We start from the raw sequence: 20,448 nt of genomic DNA, 5'->3' as shown, positions 1-20,448 counted from the left end.
CTTTTTCTGGTTTTGCTTTAAACAACTAAGTATCATTCTTTGCACTCCTGAGAAAAGCCATTAAAAATGAATGAGACCGATCATATAAATAAATTAAGGGTCAGTTTACAGTGTTATTACATTAAATGCTTTATAACTGAAGTGTTCAGTAGCATTCATGAAACTAGATTCAGACCTCATGTTTTCAAGAGTGGCTGGAAGGTTTTAAGAAACTAAACAGAAGAAACTCAAAAAGCCTCACTTTGCTCAGTATTCACTGCAACATCCAAACCAGCAACATCCTTCCACACTACTGCCACGGCTCTGCCCTCTGACAAGCGTTCACAGCTCTGATTAATCCAACCACAAGTTAAGGACTAAGAGTACTGAGGCATGTTCCCAGATGAGTCAAGTATACGCTGCATGTCTGGAATCTGACTGCAAAGATCGGTCCACGGTCACTACTTGCCAGCTGAACACTTGTTAAGTCATACACAGATAGAGCAGCCATCAGCCTGCGCCATGTTCACACTGCTACGAGCAAGTGGATGCTCTTGCATTTTTTTATTAAAGACTTAGTCTATTCAGTTTAAAATACACTCTAAAGAGCACTCACACAGAGTAATCTTTGAGGACAGGAAAAATCTCCCATCACTTTCTGGTTTTGGAGAAGAAAGGGTGCTCACCGTAGAGCACCACAATTAAAACAACTTGTGCGGCTCATTACATATTTTGGTACCTGCACAATAGGGTGGCCCCCTGCAGACGCCTTCACAGCCCCTCGACTGCCTTCCGTCTCATAATGAGCTCGGTGGTGGGATTTCGGCTGCACTTCAATACGCAGTTCATAAGGTCCTGAGTTTGATGGCAGCTGCCAATCAAGGGCAGGCAGGGATGGGCTATAATGGAAAGGAAAACATATTAAAAATTAACATCAAGTACAGTATCACAAACCACAAGTATCCGGTACCATTACTTTAGAGACCATGTTTCGCAGGTCATCCTTCACCATCTTAGATTTAAAATCTCATCAATATGGTTAATGCCATAACATAAGTAATTTAGAAGGTAATGGCTATTTTATGAAGATTTATGGGTCGAGTATATCTGATGGCTCAGATGCTACCCTGTTCGTAAACAAAATGGAAAAACATTAAGACACAGCTTACAAGTATCTTCACATACTGATTCTTGAACCAGAAAGAGAAAGGTAGGCAGAAAGACACAGAGGAATTTAAGGAAGAGGGTTTCTGCTGTGGAAGTGAATGCCAAACCAGCTCTGTAGGAGTTCTGCATTTAATTAATCTAATAGATTTCAACAAATTTGCTGAGTTTACAGGGGAGAGGAAAGAAGGAAAAAAAGTCATTTCCCAGCTTCCTTCCCAACACAAAACACGTCAGAGAGTCTCAAAGCAATGCTGGTTTCTTTCTGGTTCATGCACTGCATGGGAGCAAGCTCTGAAGACAGAACTTGCTTACAAATCCTACTAACAATTATACACAAGCTAGAAGAAAAATCCTGCTCACTCTTCCAGCCCTGTATTGACTCTGCAATTAACTAAAATATTAAGGACTCATTACCATCTCACAAACAAGCAGAACCAACAGTATGCGATGGTGGGGAAGTGTCATTCATAGAAACCCACTTCCAATGTAAAACAATTGAAAACAGTCAGGAGAGCTCGGCTGTAAGAAATGCCAAGTTGATGCTTTGGGATTAAAAAGTAGAGAAAGAAACAAACAAGAACTGTTGAAACAGCGTTAGGCCTGAGACAAATTATTGATCTTAAAATCAAAGCAAAAAGCTTCATCATGAAAATACTAATTTTAGGACTAGTGTATATTCCCTCCTTTGCTAAATTCTCCTACCAGATGTTCTTCAAAAGACTTTACAAGTAGTTAAATGGCACAACTGCAACATACTACTCTGTCTTTTTACACTAAACTTTATTATCTCTCCCATAAGCCTGGAGAAGACAACTAGCAAGCAGAAAATTATGGTCCTTGACCCTTTTGTTGTTGCCACAGGCCAGGGCTACCTGCAGATGAGGAAACCGAAGGGCTCATTAGCTCCCACGCCAGCCTATGAGAAGGCTGGCCACTGAGGATTTACCGGCTCCCTGCCTCACTGCTATAGCCCTGGTGCAAGAAAGTCTGAGTGGTGTGAATCATGGCTGAAATGAGCTGGCTGGGAGGGAAAGGATGCAAAAGAGCTTCTGCGCTGGATGTGTATATTACAGGCCAATATTCAGCTGGAGATTGAATACTTCATTTTAATATCCCCAGTATGCTTTCATCTCCACAGGCACTACAATTTTCACATCTCCCAAAGCATCCTTGCTGTCTCTCACTGCAGGCTAGAGACCTTAACCACTCACACCAGAGATTTTTTTTTTGTTCTGCCTTTACTTTTTTAAATCCAGCCCTTCATAATTGGCGTATTTAACTCCTATCTGCTAGTGCACATATGCATATAGACTGATGGGACTTCAGGTGGTGCTAAGTGTCCCTACATTATACTTCTTCATTGCTTCTAAATTTGCCAGTTTGGGCCACGTGAGTTGAATACCCATAGACAGGCACTATATGCATTACAGGGACCACCTGGAGCCACTAGGTCTCAGTCTTGGGTGAGGACCAGGACCACACTCACTCCCTGAGCACCCCTTGCTACCCCAGCATGGCTTGCTGGCAAGTCATAGGCTTCAAACTTCCAGCTACTTTGCTCTCCAGCTCTCATGATGCAGAACATCGTCAAAAATAACAGAGGGGAAAGAGAAGAAATTAGCCATACAGCTCCCAGCTCAGCTAAAATGGGAGCTCATCCAAAAGAAAAATGTTGGCTCTGTCACTATGCCTGGAGGTGTTCAGAAAAACACGTAATGTGGCATTTTGGGACATGGTTTAGTAGGCATATTGGTGGTGTGTTGATGGTTGAACTTGATGATCTTACAGGTCTCTTCCAACTGTAACAATTCTATGGTTCTATGAGGGCTCCCAGTTTCCATGACTACCTGGAGCCAGCAGGACTCAGCAAGGCACCCTCTGCAAAGACAAGACCCTGCCGGGGACAAATCCTGTGTTTGGCCACTGGCTCCCAAGCACAGGAGCCCCATACTTGAATAGAGGCAGGACACTACGACTTCTGAGCTCCTGTGTAAGCCTCTCCCTAAAAAATGGCCAATGCCCACCTTGCAGGCAAGGATGAGCACTTCAGCTACTAGACAGTCATGCAAAGAGATGACAAAAAAACCTACAGTCAATTCGCCATTGTACATATTCACTATTCCATGCCTAGAACGTTAGGTACACATACTTAAGTCTGAAAAAGTCTCAAAAAAAAATCTGAATAAACCATATTTGACTAATGATAGATGACAAAGAGCAGAGCAAAACAGCTTTGTCTCTCCTGGTGATGATCAGCACACATTTTTAAACAGATGTTTCTGGTTTTAAGTGAATTCTGCCTTGATGGATCTTTTCCTCTTTTTCTGAGGACACAACATCTATCAGATTAGGAATTTTTAACACTCAGTTAAAAAAGACAACCCGGACTAGCAGCTTGTAGCCCTCAAGTGAATTTTTTTAAGAAACCTGTAAGTAAGTAACAGTTCCATAACTAATTACATCTCTATAAAAAAAACCCAAAAACACCACCAAAGAGGAAAAAACCTCAAAAAACACTTTCAAATCAACTCCTGAAAATGTCAATATAATTAAGTTGTACAATTAATGTTCTCAAATAAAACCTGAAAAATAAAAATACAGTTTGCTGTTTGCCTGCAATCTACCACCAAAGTTCTGAAATAACACCTGCCCAATTATAAATCGACAATTAATGGCAGTTCTGATAAAGGAAGCAGAGTGATGCATTTAACAGTGTCATGGGCTGGGGCTGTCAGAGCTATTTCCTATGTTAGGTTATCTTCATCATGCACTTAATTTCCTGCAGCTAAACACGGTTAAAAGGAAAAGACACCAAGCAAATGGCGCAGTGGTAACATCAAATCTGGTTGCTGCAAGGAAACCTTATCAATTTGTAAAGGCCCAAACTACCTCATCTAGCCAGCATCACACGGAGGTCAAGAAGAGAAATGAAAGGTCTTCATGCAGTCTTCCTATCAAATACACATTGGTGTATTTCCCTTACACTGAATTTTCCACCAACTGAAAACCTGACCCATTCCTTTCTACACCATAATAAATCTAACTGTAGTCGTTCTAAATGCTGTAGTGAGGGACGGTTGTTTCAAGGCAGCTTCACAAAACCTGGTGTTAGGCTGCAGAAAACTCACTCAATGTAAATCCATCCTACATAAATCAGATTACAAAACAGATGAATAGTGATTTGGTTTGCATACACCAGATACACAGTATGATTAAATCAAAAACAGATTATCCAGTCTGGCTGACTTCTGCCTTTAGCAGAAAGATTTATCAAGTTACAAAAAGGAAAAAAAAAAAAGAAAGAAAGATACTAAACAGGACACTGGAATATAGACAGGGAGGAAACAAAGCCAAAACTACTAAGTTCTGCAAAGGTGTTTAAGTCCCATTGTCACATGACTGCCATGCATATGAAAATTAAATTATCATTACACTTTCTCACTTTCTGCTACTAGATACCCAAGGCTACTTGAAAACATATTTGCAAACATGTTTGTCCTTAACTAGGCTGCCATGTGTCAGAACAACCGTTGGTCTCGCACAGGGACTTATGCTGCTTGCTGTCCAAGTACCACAGCATGGAGTCATCTATCCCAGATACCTGCCTGACAGCAACATAAGCCACTGCCTGGAAGAGCAGGATAGTAAGTGTGCTTCAGCACCCAAACTAAAGTAAGTGACTTAGAAGGACTGTGGCTGAGACTGGGTGCCCTGTACTACTTCTTTTTTCTAACACAGAGTGTTCCTCTAGAAACAAAAACATTAATGAGAGAAACCACAGGGCTGCTGAAACTTTTACCAGGTTGTTAGCTTGCCCTTCTCCAACTGTGCACTAAATATAAATATGGTTACAATTTATTATTTATTGCCCCTGTCTTGCATCAAAGCAGATGTATGTTAAAGATCCTTGTGTGGTTTTTGGAAAGGTTAGAAAACAATGAAGATGCTCATGTGTCCATCAACTTGACTGTGGTCAGAAAAAGATACCTGCTTTATATTTCACCTATGAGTTAGCGTGGGTGGCTTTTTCTCTCTTTCACTTTTTTTAATTTCCTGTCTGACAATTGAGCAATTAAAACAGATGTTGCATCCCACCCCAGACTTGGCTGTATTTTGCTGACATGCGGAGCAAGCAGCTCCTGCGTGAAGTGCATGTGGTGCACCGGAATTCCTCATGCTTAAGTCTAAAAATCCAAGCGATCGTCACATTCTCAGATAATACTTAACACAACCCTGAAATTTCACATTCAGAGATCGATCAGCTGGGAAATTTTGCATTTTTGGCTTAGAGAAAGAACAAAAAACTATTGCTGTGAGAACAGAAGGAACAAGTGGCTGGCATCACATCTCTGCTTGTTCTGAATTTAGAATCACATGGTGCTAAAATGAGCTGGTGAAGGAAGGCCATTAATAAGATGCTCACAGAGGCATTTGAATGAGCTGAAAACCAGCCGGCAGAAAACGTGGGGAGGATTAAATCAAACAAACAAACAAATAAACAAAAATCAGTTTACTGAGACAGGCTTCCAAGCAGTCCTCAACCTTACAGTATAGCAACCTAATGCAATCAAAAGCCGCCACTATGTGGTGGCAAACCAGATTTGTCAAAGCATCCGTATATCTCCATCCAGTATGAATATGTAGGAGAGAGAAAATGTTTAGAGGCATTGCAGCCTCTTCCCTGTCCACTCCCCCATCCCTCAACTAACAGTAATGAGTCCCAGGAGATGGTCACTGACACACAGCCACAAGTCCTCATTTCACTGGGTCTTGCCCAGACAGCTATGCCTTTGCTTTGTCGAAGGAACTTCCTCTTGCTTGCCATAAACACACAAGTTTGCCATAAACACATAGGTCAGCAAATCCAGTGCTACCGCACCAGTGATTTTCTCATCTTAAGACAGCTGGTGCCATTTTCCATCTTCAGAAAACCCCAATTTCTTGAGAACCTCAACTTCTCCCAAGTAAGGCTGTCTTCTATCTCATAATCTGGACCAAAATACCCATTAAAAAAAAAAAAAAGAAGCATCTAGAGCATCTGAAAGGTCCATAAACGAAAAGAAAGAGGGCAAAAATATGCAACATTTTCAAACCACAATTTTGAAGTAAATCATATGGTTTGGGCCTTCAATGATCAATTTTTGCATGCTTGAGTTTAACACTGTCACAGTCACAAAAGTGGAATAAAAAAAATCTACAAAACCAAACTCCATTGATGTAGATAAAAGCCAAATAGCCTTTTGTAACTGGGAGACAGGTATCCAGCCATACATTCTCTGGGTGTAACCTACAGCCTCCATATGTAAAACTACTTGACCCTGTCTGTGACATCAAGAACAGATATACATATATATTTGAGACTGAAAAAGAGACTGCAGCTAAAGAAAATCTGGCTTTCAATGGTTAAAAAAAATAAACTATACAAGAAAATACAGTAGGGAGCCTTTATAACCCACCTGGAACTAGAAGCTTCAATTCCTGGAAGTTCCTTTTGGTGTGGCAAACCTCATACAGGCCATACACCCCACTGACAGACCAAATCATTTCTCTATCCCCTCCCCCCAAAAAAACACTACACTTAATGAAAACCCAAGTGTTACAGGCCAACACACTTCTGATTAAACTGATGACACTTGAAATAACTATAATGCATTACTTTCCAACTTGCAAGAAACTGTCTCTAGGAAATTTCAGGTTCAGTCAAATAGAGCAGCTAAAGAGGAAGTCATACAAACTGTGTAAGATACTCAGGAATTGTGAGTGCCTACACTTTTTGTTGGATGATTTGGGACATTCTAATGAGCAGGTAAAGCAATAAAAATGGGATTATAGTTTTGGAAATAGGCACTAGCACTGCTCTCATACCTGAGGGCAGAAGTCCACTCCTGCATTACCATTTTGGCTTTGACATTTTTGCCCATAAGAGCTTCTGCAGTACACAGCACTGAGAAGTGATGGAGAAATGTCACAGAAAGAAACAGCTGAGATAGCAAGGGCCTGAGTAACACAGAGCATCACCTGCTCATACAAAATTTGCTTGGTAGAGTGCTTCTTTTTAAACCATATGTTACATTAACAATAAAAGAGGGAATACAGGCAGGAGCTGCTTGTGAGACAGCACAATGCATAAATATTGAAATTTTTTAAAAAAAAAAAGACCTTGGAGTTAAAAGCTAAAGGAGAATTTCACAAAGACCATCTCTGGACTCTCCGCATAATGATTTACCTCCAGTAGTTTTTGAGGTGTATAGGTATACTTAGGTAACCCATTTTGGTCTGGAAAAGGTACAATTCCCATTGACACCTCAGGACACGTTCCAAACCTTCCCCTGAAACTTTCCGCTTGGTCTCCAAGTATTTTCTACATCTCAAGATTTGGCGCAAGGCCCTGGGCTGCAACTGAAGCACCACAGAGAGACTAACCCTGAGTTACACTGGGCAGCTTCAGCCTCAGCTGCAGGGCTGGGATCTGTCCCCCCACCCCATCTGACGATCCTCAGCACCTGCGTGCCAAGTACTGTGCAGGAACAAAGTCACACGTTCATGGCCCTTGAGGTGGATGTGGAAGCCCAAACCTGCTCCAAAAAGCCCACAACCCGAGGACTGAGCTGAGCCTCCAACATCACAGTCCTCTTAAGTAACTGAGAGAAGCATGTGGCACAGAAAGACCGTGTTTCTGTTAAGGCAGGCATTATTATACACTTGTTACATACTCCTGTTATTGCTCTCCTCGAGGACTTGAAAAGCCTAAAGCAGATTGAGCTCTAATTACAAAAAATGAAAAACATCATTTTTAGAAGCAATACAAAGAAGTGGTTTTCCTTTTAAAGTGATGCCCACTGCAAAGCCCTAGGAAACGAAACAGCACCCAGCTGACAGTCTGCCTGAGCCTGCTCCCTCTTGCCCCAAAGAGATGGGAACACAAGAGAGGCAGGGAAGGGCATCAGTAATTTCCCAAGGCATGCTGGCTTTTGATGAAAATTGTACCGCATATTCAGGAAGAGACAGAGGAGGTAATCAAATCTGGTTATCTCGAAATCATTAGGACCTGGTAGATTTTGGAGCCCAAGTTGTTTGTTGGAACCCACCCCTGCAGCCCTTGTGTTTGAAATAGAACAGATGTGTAAAATAACAGGAAAAAAAAAATCCAGCTTTGTTGTGACAAATTCTGAACCAATTTTTTTGGAAAGATTTAAAATAACATAGTTTCTGTTGCGTAGGCTGTGATCCTGTTGACGTCCGTGCTCAGCTGCCCAGCACTTTCATATACATGAAACGAGAGGTATTTTCAGTGGAAGGAAGCACAGTCAGTGTATCTGATTGGTAAAATAACTTAAAATCACATTTCAACAGTAACTTCCAACTGCCCTAGAGCATGAGTTAATGAGATCACATGGAAACATATTGCGAACCAGGAAACATATTTTATACAAAACCAAAACAGTGGAAAAAAGTGTTAAATACACAACGCTTCACTATTCTTGTTTGTGTTAGCGCACAGGCACGCCGGGTGCCTCCTGATGGACTGCAGCGAAGCGCCTACAGACCACTCACTGCAACAGAAAGATAAAAGGCGGCTTGGTCGAACTCTCCTGTTATTGCCTTGTCTTTGGAAAAAGCAGCTCCCTGACACAAAAGCCCATGGCCAGCCCCTCTAACGCACGCAGGCTATTTTGCACTTCGGTGGGAGAACACAAAAGGGTTTTTTTAAGAATGAGGAAAGGCTCTGACATTTGCCCAGTGTTACAAGCCTCTATCCCAGCTCTAAAAGGCAGTGAGCGCTTACCCCTGGGTGGCTTGGCCAGACCCAAAGGGACTACTGCATTTCCCAGCCCTGAATTGAGTCAGGGTCCTGCAAGGAGCTCAGGCAATGCAGAGAGAATTATGAGGAAGAGGACCACAGCACTACAGACTGTAATACAAAGGGGCACAGAGCTCAGTCTCAGTTTTGGAAGACAGCAAATGGGAGAGAGGTGCTGCCTGGAGAACAATGAGACTAGAAAGGTTGAGAGCAGGGATGGTATTTCTAATTACAACATTTCAGCTACGTGTCCTCATCTTTCATTTTGAGAAAGACAGCCTTGCTGTCAAAACCAAGGAGACAGAAGTGGTTGGGTAATGGAGTGGCCATCACAACCAGACATTTGGGTCAGCATGCAAACTTTCAGAAAGCCAAACTCTTTTCCTTTACGCCACTGCATAAACACCCTTCAGAAGACTTCAAAATAAAGGCTGTAACTGAGAATGAAAGAGAAAGCCCTGTAAAGGCTGTAACTGAGAATGAAAGAGAAAGCCCTGTAAAGGCTGTAACTGAGAATGAAAGAGAAAGCCCTGGCTGTTACTGAAATGCTGACTGTTCTGTGGTGCTTCCTACCTAGAGTCCTGTTGTGATACACAAATGTCACCAGTATACCATAATCTGTCAAAGAAAGTTTTCTTCTTTAAACATAAAAATTGGATTTACTCGTGGTTGCATCACACTAACAATGGAGGCAGTGTTGCAAGAAAAGGCTAAGCAGAATGAGTGGATGGGCAGATTTTGTGGCAAGCAGAGACACAAAGGGGAAGGAGTGAAAATAAGCATGCAACAAAGATATTAACAAGATGGCCCTCAAAGTTGAGGTTCCCTTACCTCATGTAGGATGTTGGGGACAGAGACTTTGGTTTGGCCCACTGGTAAGGATGTGGTGGCACAGACAGGTACTGCTCGCAGAAGTTTCCTTTCCTGATGTGCTGAAAGTTGGAGAAGTCCTCTGGTGACAAATCGGCAGTTGGTGATATGGTCCCATGGTCCTCGCCAGTTGGTTCAGTTTTGAGAGTCATGGATGGGGTGTGGTCAATGGCGGTCTTCCTTGACTTGATGGGAATCCCATCATTCATATCTATGGTGCTGTCAGTGGTGAGGGCATTGATGGCGGCAACGATGGCAGAGCTGGTGTACTGGTTGGTGTTCCCCAACCACGTCTCATCCGTGACGCTCACACGTGGAGAGTTTTGCGGAGAGGGTGTGGGAGAGTGGTGTGGGGAGTAGGAGGTCTGCCGGCCATTGAGGCTGTACTTTCTCTTGTTGCAGGGAGATGGAGGTCTGGAGTTGCGGGCCCCCAGCCAGTTCTCCTCTGTGATGCTTGTCCTAGGAGATGTCGATGGAGAGTGCCTTGGGGAACTGAGCAAAGTACAGGCCACCATGCTGCGCTGGTAGCCCTCCTCTGTGTCAGTGGTCTTTGGGGAGACACATGGGGACTGCCACGGAGAGGTCTGGGGTGAAGTGTATGGATACGAGTAGTTGGACTCATAGGAAGATGCTTCAGAGTTGCAGCTTCTGGAAGACAAGCTACTTGCTGGACTCAGGCAGGATGGGTCTCTGTAGGCCTCGATGTTCGGTAAGTTCAAAGTGGCAGTGGAAGGTGACCGCTTGGCATTTGGGATGGCCTCCTCAATCTCATCATGGAAAAACTGGTTGTTGTTATGATGAAGTCCCATGTAAGAAGTGATCTCAATTCTAGGGCTCTCCAGTGCTGGAGCTCCATTAGGCCTGATGTTCGGTGGCAGGTAATACTCAGAGGCCCCGCTGTCTATGTGTCCTCCATATCCAGAAGGATGGTTTGTCGATGGAACAACTGAAATGACAGGATTTGATGTCTGAAGGCCATGACATGGAGTTGACAATGAGGAATGTGCCACATTTAGGGGCAAGCCAGTATTTACGTTTGAAGATGTATAATTATAGTGTTCTGGAAAACAAACAAACAAGAAAGAATTCTATGAAGTGCTGCACAAATATATTCACTCCAGCTGGAGTGGAGGGACACGGCACAAAAAGAGCAGCACTCTTAACAACCCAGCCCACAGGCACACCATGCTAAGGGAGAAGCTGAAGACTAGCACCCTTAAAAATGCCACTTATTGAAAAGCACAAGACAAGCTGTCTTGGGATGGGGATGTACACAGACTGAGTTTGTCTCAATGACACTCTTCTTATGTGAACATTCAGAACAAAAAACCAAGTCTTCAAACAACGTTGCTTTAGCATTCAGACTGCAATGCTACTCAGGAGATGTGTTTTTACATAAGCGAGCATAATTCCCTCTCTGAAAAGTTAGAATACACAAAAAATACAGGACAGAAAACAAAAGAGGAGGCAGACTAAAGCAAAGAACATGACCAACTGCATTCTGTTAAAAAAATTAGACAAAACCGGAATTTCCATTACCACAAGTTTCCAACTGGTTCCACTTAACTAGGATTTTGGAACAAGATGGATCTATTGACCTGCTCTGGTTTCTGGGATCACTTATCCTTCAGCTCAACTGGCAGAGGCCAGGTGAAGGACAAACATGGATTTCTCACTATTCAGCGACAGCCAAAATACCACACACTGGGAGCAGCGTGCTCTTGGCCAACAGTCCACTCATTTAACAGCTCTGGGTGTATAACAGCAATAGCAGAGTTGCACAGTTGATGTGGAAGGTGACAGATCACATCACAGACTCGCACCAATGGGATCACTGACCCAGCACAGGGGAAGCACCTGCCCTTTGTGTGCCGCTACTGTACTATGGGGACCAGCACCTCAAAGCTGCCTCGCCCCGCTGTTGGCCTGCTTCAAGAGACCCCTTCAGCTTTGCTCTCCCATCCCAGGACTGCATGCATGTTTCTTTTTGCCACCTGGAGACACCAGTGGGGCAAGCACAGTGAGATGGGCAGCCCTCAACCAAAGGCAACGTGCCCCTGGTGCTCTAAGCAGTGATGGGATCAGGAGTCACCCACCCCATGCTTTCTGATATAGGGAGGCTCTGCATCACCAGCACACGTAGGCCAGAGCCCATAACACCAGTACCTCTTGCCTTACAGGTAAAAGACAGCAAAACCTTTCTATCAGGGACAACAGCTCCTGAACTCTGGGTCTGAGTCTCGGTAATGCTGTTCTGCAGGATCCTCTTGGCAGGTTGGAAATGCATCCAGCTCCAGCCCTAAACTGCACTCTCAACGCATCAGCCTTCCCTGAGGTTTGTTACAGCAGTGGCACTTTTCTACAGGACACAGGGAAACTCTGCATCCACCCTGACTGCAGCCAGTCTATGCAGGGAGACGGTCTCCCTCAGCAATAACCCTTGCTCACCTTCCTTAGGGAGATGTGGAAAAGCTTTGCTAATTACTGCAGCTGTTATTCCCAATGCCACCCACTCCCCGAGAACGGGAACGCTGCAGATGCAAACAAGCCTCCTCCAAGCTGGTAACACCAGCGCAGCAGGCTCTTCTCTTCCTTACGTTTATCAGCTCAGCCCTCTCTGGTGTCATCCTCCAGTGATCCCGCGCTCACCTTTCTTGCTGGCAACAACTCTAAGGCAAATGGTACTTAGGAAAAATTAATGTCCTGTCACTGTTTCACAGCAGCTCTGCAACGTTCCAGCTGATGCATGTCATGTCAGGTAAGCATCAGGAATGACTACCAACAACTTTTGAACTCATGTTCTCATCTGCCTTCAGAGCCTGGTCATTTACTGAGGAAGGGTCATTAAATTACATTCGAGCATGCCACAAATAAAGCTGGATTATTCAAATCACGCTGCAGCTTCACTCTATTCGAAGAACAAAGCAGGTACAGACTACGGAGAAAGAGGTGCTATTTTGACAAGGATAAGAAAAGCCGATCTGCCTGGGGGTCCAGAGCACCTCTTTCCAAAATTAGTCCCTTTCATTGCTGCCCTGCCACATGGCCACTCAGTGTCAGCACACACCACCACTTCCCTCTCACTCCTCAAGGAAAAAAAAACCAAAACAAAACAAAGCAGTACAAGAGTGGTAAGACCTTCCCCATTTCAGAAATTAATCAGAGAAAGGGTCTAAACAAGTGCCTTCACAGCAGCTTCAACACCTTCACTTCTTTCTCCAACAACAGATGAAGGTGATGTTGCTAGTACTGGAACACTGGTAAGGCTCTTCCACGAACATCTCACAGGCCCTTCCACAGCCTCCTGGCCCAGTGTGTAGGTGGATGGTGCTAGTGACATGACACAGCTGGATGCTGCCTCCAGCCCGTCCCCAACATGCAGCAGACACCCCAGGCAGGGGACCACAGGATCCATGCGCTGTCCCAGCTCAGCACCCACCAGATGGGCTTTGCAGATGGGGTGCAACAGCAGCATCTGCTGATTGCAAAATCAATGCTTTTAGATCTTTTATCAAAAATAAATAGGTAAACAAAGAAAATAGCAGGGATGATTACTACCTGCATGGAAAGGACTGTGAACCCAGCAGTCGTCTTGAAACCTAATGCACTACTACGATGAAATTCAAACACTGAAGTCTGCTGGCAATCTGCAGCCCAGGCCAAACAGGCAAGACAAAGGCTCAGCTTTTAAAAAAATTAATTAAAAGACAGCCTCAAGTACTCCGAGCAACAAATTCCTCTGATGCAAATGGCAAGGAATAGCCTCTTTCAGAACTATTAAGGATACTTTTAGAAGCCAACTTTCAAAGGGCCAAGAAAAGTAAGGTTTCATAAAACTACTCACACAATAGTACTCAAAACTGAATGAAGCAAGATCCAAAGCCTTCCAAACATATTTATATATCTTAAATTTTCAGGCAGCCTGTAGAAAGTATGCCTACCAAATATAAAAGCCTCAGAGGCAGAACTAGGAAGAGGATTAAAGTTTTTGGTTCATGAGCTAAAACCCACCAGGTACAATTTCTGAAAAAGCACATTTTTCTCCACACTTCCCATATTTACAAAATTAATCAAGTGCACATACATAGTCAGCATTCACAACATGCTAAAGTTTTCCTGTCCAAGGCGAATTAGACAGTCTTGACAGACAGTAGATGGAAGCATGAAACTGCATCACATAATGCAGCTACAGAGGGTATTTTGACTGTGCTGATAGGGATGAAAGGAAGGTAATGCTTTAGCATGGAGCCATTCTCATGACCATGATCCACAGAAGCCCCCAGGACCAGTGCACTTACTATCAAGACACTTTTAATAGTGTATTTTAATAGCCGGTGCCAAACCCCATTATCAGATAGGCCAGTGCAGTTCTGCAACAGCTGTGTTTCAACAAATCCACATGTGCACTAAGCATACATAGGAAAAGAAATCGGACCCATTGATTTGTGAGCACATCTTCACATACTACATTTCACTTTGTGACAACATAAAAAACTCATTTTTTTTCTCCATTTAATTCCCCAGAGCAAAGGTTTTATTCCTTTCTGTCATTAAAAGGCTGACCCTGCAAGGGCCTGGGCACCATCAGTTTTTATTCATGTTCTTTAATTAGGAATGCTGAAGACCCACAGCTCAGAGGAGCTTCAGCACAGGTGAGGGGCTATTCTACATTTCTAAAGATAAAGCCAAGTCGAGGTCTGGGTTTAAATTAACGTTTTCAAAATTGCCTAAGTGAGTTAGGTACTTGTCTCACTAGGACTTCGACACTTAATTAAATGACGTCCTTCCACTTTCCAAGTGTCTTATTACTAGGACACACATCTGAAAGGCTTGGTGCAAAACTCTTAAAATTACAGTATTCTAAAAACTGAGAGGCTCCTAACAACTATTCGGACACTGACAATGTGCCAGAGAGCTGGGTGACTGGGAAGCGTTACACCTTCACCTGCATCCTGGGAGGCTGCAATACACAGAGAGGGATTTGGGAATTTGCTTAAATTTAGAGGCAAAAGATGAAGCCCAGACACAGAGACAATCTTACTCTGACGCTGTGTTCAACCACCTGCTGGTATGGGAACTTTTTATGGTGCCCAGCTACCGTCGATCCACAGCAGCCAAACTCACACCCGAAAGCGACAGCTTTTTCTCTGTCTGTGTCAATTCCAGACTCGTTTGCCTCGTTCCCACCTGAAGTATCTTCAAAAGTGATCGAAGAAGACAGCCGGCCCGAGACACCGGAGTTGGGAATGGTGTTACTCGTGATGAATTCCGGCTCTTCTTTTTTATTTACAGATGACCTTCAAGCTAAACCCCGAGCCCAGCAACTCGCTCCGGCTCACGGGGGGCGGCGGCTGCTGAACTCCGCAATGGACGAGCCCCAGATCCCCACTTCCTCCCGGGGGCTCCGAGCGCCGAGCGAGGGGGGTTGCGCCCCGCAGCCCCCGACGATCGCCCGGGCTGCCGGAGCCGCCGGGAGGAGCTCAAACAACCTCGAGCGCCACAAACCCCGCGCCGGCCGCCCCGCCCCAAGCGGGTGCCGCACGGGCAGCGGGAGGCTCGGGGCCGATCCGACCAACCCCGGGCGGGACTGCGGCTCCCCCGCCCCGCTGCCCCCGGAGAGCAACCCTGCCCCTCCAGCCCGAGCCGCGCCGTGCACGACGGGACCCCCGCAGCATCCCTCCGCCCGCCTCCCGGGAGCTGCCCCCCGCCGCCACCCACCTCCGCCCTCATCGCTGTGCTTGAACTCGAAGAGGAAATCGAAATCGAACTCCTGCTCGGCCTCCACGCCCGTCATGACTCCCCGCCGCGTCCCGCACCGTCGCTGCCGCCTCGCCGCGCCCGGACCCCGGCGGGCGGTAACGTGAGCCCGGCCCCGACGGGCGGCCCCTCTCGCTGCCGCCGCCGCCTCTGATCCGCCCTCTCCGCCGCTCGTGATGTTTCCGGGTCGACGCGAACAACCGCGGTGCCCGCCTCCCCCCCCCCCCCACGCCCCCAGAGCTGCCCAGGGACAGCGGGACTTCACAGAGTCGGAGAATGGTTTCGGTTGGAAGGGACCTTAAAGATCTTCCAGTTCCAGCCCCCTATCATAGGCAGGGACGCCTCTCACCAGATTAGGTTGCTCAAAGCCTCATCCAGCCTGACCTTGGACACCTCCAGGGATGGGACATCCACAACTTTTCCAGGCAGCCTGTGCCAGCGCCTCACCACCCTCATCGTGAAGAATTTCTTCCAAATCTCTAGTATAAATCTTCCCCTCTCCGATTTAAAGCCATCCCTCCTTGTCCTATCACTCCATGCCCTTGTAAAAAGTCCCTCTCCACCTTTCTTGGAGCCCCTTCAGATACTGGAGGCTGCTCTAAGATGTCCCTGGTGTCCCTCTTCTCCAGGCTGAACAACCCCAACTCTCCCAGCCTGTCCTCATAGCAGAGGTGCCGTCATCTTGGTGGCCCTCATCTGGACCCGTTCCAGCAGTTCCGTATCCTTCTTAGGTTGGGAATTCCAGAACTGGACACGGTTGCTCCAGGTGGACCTCACCTGCTCCCGCCCGGACCCGCTGCCGCGGACGCCGGGCTCTCGCCGCCCTGGGCCAGGGATCAGGGGAGGGGAAAAGGCTGGGATCGCTCTGCCTGCCCCGCCGGCTCCCCGCTCCGTCCCTCTCTTCGCTGCTAAGGCTTCCTCCGAGAGTGCCCAGCGCGCCGTGTCTGCGAGCCAGGGAGGCTGCGGTTTCATTTATTCATTATTTATTGGACTCCGTTGCAGCACCCACTAGTGCCAACTGCTATAAAAAGCGCATGGGCTGGTAGCGCCGTGTGCCGGGGAGGGAGAGGCCCCGGTGGCGGGGGGCACGGCGGGGCACTCCCCCGCCCGCCCACAGGGGTCAAAAATCGGGGAAAAATAAGACTCCTTTTCTGCTCAGAAACGCGCTTCTATCAGACGATACCGTCCCGTTCGAAAGCCTCTGCCAGGCGAAGGAGATCCCCGCCCCCGCAGCTCGGCTCGCCTCGACTCCCGAGATCCCCGAGCTTCGGGTCGGTTGTCAAAAGGAACAGTTTTTCAAAGCGGTTATGGAAATGGTATCCCCTTATAAACTCAGGGAATACCACTTTCCAGGCGTACGGCTGAAATCTCCGTTACGAAGTGCCAGGAAAACACAACTTTTTTCCATCGGAGCCCACTGTGTTCCCCCCGCCCCGCGGGCCGCGCCGCAGCCCCGTCCCTCGCGGGAGCCGCCGGGCAACCCCGAGGCATCGCAGGCTTTGCCCTGCGGGGGTCGGGGTCTGCTGTGGGGCGCTGCCCTCGGCCCCTCGCTCCCGGCCGCTTCCCCGAAGTGCGGGGGCTGAGTCACCCCAGAGTGCAGGGGCCTTAGCAGCGGCGGAACCCCCGCCGGCCGCTGCCGCCCTGCGCTCCCCCGGGATGGGGGAGACGTGCTCCCCCCGGGACGCCGGAGCCGTGACCCCTCGGGGTGCGGGAGCCGTGCTCCACTCGGGATGCCGCAGACGTTACCAACCTCGAGATGCCGGAGCCGTGCTTCTCCCAGGATGGGGAAGACGTTCCCCCCCGGCCGGAATGGGGGAACCATGCCCCCCCCGGGATGCCGGAGCAGAGCAGATGCGGCCGCCCCAGCCCGGCAGATGGGCCGCGCCGCGGGGACGAGGGTCCCGCGCTGTCCCGCAGCCCCTCACGACGGCGGACACCGCTTCCCGGCCCGGGGCGGGCGGGCCGGGCAGCCACCAAGCCCCGGCCCTTCGGTTCCACCGGGCTCGTCCCCCCGACGCCCCTCTGCTCCCCGTCTCGCTGCTCCGCAGGGAGGCGAGGAGGAACTCCCCAGCACCCGCCGCTCTCGCTCCTTCGCCTCTCCCACATCTGGTATCTGGGGGTGGGCGAATTGTCCCGAACTGTTTACGGACGGCCTGATTCGCCAGCGCCATAAATATCAGTCCTGTCAATGAAGTGTTTCCATTGGCACCCTTCCCTTGGAGAAAGAGTAAAGATGTGTTCCGCGGAAAGCTAAAACCGGAGCGATGCCACAGGTGGGAAGGGAATAACAGCGTCTCCCCAGTTAATAATCCAGTTTAAAACAGTTGTCATTCATGTGGGGCGATTGAAAGGAGCGAGCGATGCGCCCTGGCGAGGATCCCCGACCGCTCCCCTCGCCGCTCCCTGCGGCGACCCCGGGGTGTCCCAGCTCGCCTGGTGCAATAGGAGATCCCACAAAGGCCCCAGGGATGGGCTGCTCCAGCTCAGCCCCGCAGCCTGAAGGAGAATTTGACTCGTCCATGGCGATAACCTTCCAGCGTTCTCGGAGGCAAAGGACTCTGCCCCGCACTGCGACCCAGAGAAACAAAAATGGGGTCCTACCACCACGACACCTTCCGAGAGTTTCTTTGAGGCCAAGCAAGAAATAGAGTATTTTCTTTGACTGTCGTAGTTTGGCAGTCAAAGTGCACCTTAACTCGCAAGCAGCGATCCTGACTTGCAGGGCTCCCCTACGTGTTTCCTGCATTGGGTCACAATTTCTGGCTGGCCTCATTTTCTTAATCCCTCACAAAATACAACAAGGGAAGAGAGATACTGACAAGGGCTGGCGACGTTTTAACACGGGCATCACAAATACCACAGAAATAAAGAAGGGAGATCCTTTTCTTTCTTTTTGACAAGAGGCTCCAGTGTGCTTTTTGTGTCAGCTGCCTCCGGCTGTTAATTCTGACAAGTTACTGCATCCCGTGCCCTCGGAGCGCGATGGAAGCGCCGTGTGCGCAGCACTCGGAGGTCCGAGCGTGCGAAAGGCAAGCGAGCCAATGCAATTAAACAAACCGTAATTAACTTTAATCGAAAAAGGCGCTCACACGTTTCAAAGGCGGAGCCGCAAGTCCCAGCCGCGCTCGTAGCTTTCGCATTGGCAGGATCCTGTCAAATGAAGCGAACTCTGAAGTGAAAACAACTATGTTAAAAAGGTGGGTCCCGAGCACCCATCCGGCTTTCCGGGGACAAACCCGGGGCAGGGAGCCCCGCTGCCCCGCGCTGCGGAATAAACGCCTCCCACTTCTTCACACCTCTCTTCTTCCTCGATGTGCGGACTCGCCGTGCCCCGCTCGAGCTCGGAAAGCCATTTTTAGCCCCAGCAGCAAAGCGGCGGCAACACTAGGTCAGAAGGAAAGTTGGGATCCCGGGGGTCCCGGGACAGAGGTTGCCGCGGCGGGAGGCGATGTCCGGTACCGCCTGCGGGTCCCCGCTCCGGGCCGAGGCGGCGCTGCCCGGGAGGAGCGAGGTGCGGAGGTTTCTCCAACGGGCAGATGCTCGGGGTGGGAGGGGATAACGTCCCGACTGGCACAGGAGAGGCTGAGGCCGGTCCAGGCCCTGGCCAAACGCTGCCCCGGCAGGACCCGGTTCGGCACAGCCGCCCGCAAAGCCCACGGTCCTTCTCCCTAGAAACTTGGCGTTTCCAGCGGCACAGCAAGAAGTCGCAACAGAGAGCCGGGGCGGCGGGACAAGCGCCGGGGAGCCCCGCACGGGGACGCAACAGAGAGCCGGGGACGCGGGTCCCGGGGCGCTGGGAGAGGCACCCGCGCTGCCTCAGTTTCCCGAGAGCGAGGGGCGGCTGCGAGGACAGGGTGCTATTCCGCGCTCTCCCCGAAATCGAGCCCGGCTCCGCGCAGGGAATCCCCGAGCCCCTGCCCGGCGGCGGGGAGAGATGCGGCGCCGGGTCGGCACCGGGAGCGGCACCGGGAGGGCGGCGCGCCAGAGGCAAAGGAGACACCTATTGGCGAGCGGCCGCCGGAAAACAAACCGGGGGAGACACCGTGGGACACCACCGCCCGCCTACCCCCCCTCCTCCGTCCCTCCTGTTACCTTCCTCTGCCGCCTTCATGGTGCTGCCCGGCTCCGCCGCCGGCCCCTCTCGCCCGCTGGCTGCTTCCCGCGACGGCGGCGCGGCGGCCGGCGGGGCAGCGCTCGGCATCCACCCGGCGGGGCAGCGGAGCCCCGACCCCCGCCCGTCGGCGCTCACGGCCCGGGGACGGGACACGCACCGCCCCCGCGGAGGCAGAGGAGCTGACAGCGGGGCCGGGGCATGGAGAGGAGGGGATGGGAGGGGAGGGAAGGGCGGGGGTGCGCGGGGACGGGACGGGGCGCCCAGGCGGGGAGCGGAGGCGAGTGGGTGAGCTGAGCGGGGAAGTCTCGCTCTGACGCAGGGCTACGCGCCCGGCGCCGCCTTTTTAAAGCTGGAAAACACCCCACCCCCGCGCCCCCCCGCGCGCACACACACACACACACACACACACACACACACGCACCCTCCCTTCCCCTCCCGGCCCCTCTTCCCGCCCCGGCCCCGTGATGTCAGCCGCCGCCAGCGGGTGGCGGGCACCGACGGGTCTCGGTTGTCGCCCGCCCGCCCCTCCGCCCAGCACCGGCCCTCGGGGGCCGCGGGAGCCGGGAGTGCTCCTGGGGGGCGCGGGGAAAGGGGGGAGAGACGGAGGGGAGGGGGGCAGCGCTCCGCATCCATTGGGAGGAGACGGGGGGAGAAAAAAAAAAAGAAAAAGCGAGGCAGACTCGCATGCTGAAATCATTATGTAAAAATCGCAGGCTTCCCCCGCTGTGGAAATTTGGAAAAGAGCATCAACTGGCAGGCG

General features: G+C 49.4%; 1 protein-coding gene across 7 annotated transcripts in view; it reads right to left on the bottom strand.

The window, feature by feature from the left end:
- The window catches only part of NFATC1 (nuclear factor of activated T cells 1), a 119,970-nt gene extending 99,979 nt beyond the window's left edge, over positions 1 to 19,991 (bottom strand). For 5 of the 7 annotated variants that reach the window (XM_069853770.1, XM_069853772.1, XM_069853774.1 and 2 more), the window contains exons 1-3: positions 19,667 to 19,991; positions 9,779 to 10,877; positions 719 to 878 (exon numbers count right to left, since the gene is read on the bottom strand). In XM_069853770.1, coding sequence (XP_069709871.1) covers positions 719 to 878; positions 9,779 to 10,877; positions 19,667 to 19,775 — 1,368 coding nt within the window. In that variant the 5' untranslated portion in view covers positions 19,776 to 19,991. Of the gene's footprint in view, positions 1 to 718; positions 879 to 9,778; positions 10,878 to 11,356; positions 11,450 to 15,535; positions 15,650 to 19,666 lie in introns of those variants that run through there. The other 2 variants (XM_069853771.1, XM_069853775.1) reach the window with 2 other exon arrangements.
- Positions 19,992 to 20,448: the final 457 nt, after the last annotated feature.

The sequence above is a fragment of the Phaenicophaeus curvirostris genome, chromosome 3, assembly GCF_032191515.1.
Source record: "Phaenicophaeus curvirostris isolate KB17595 chromosome 3, BPBGC_Pcur_1.0, whole genome shotgun sequence".
Taxonomy (NCBI): Eukaryota; Metazoa; Chordata; class Aves; order Cuculiformes; family Cuculidae; genus Phaenicophaeus; species Phaenicophaeus curvirostris.
The sequence above is the reverse complement of the archived record's forward strand: the minus strand, read 5'-3'. Positions and strand labels throughout refer to the sequence as shown.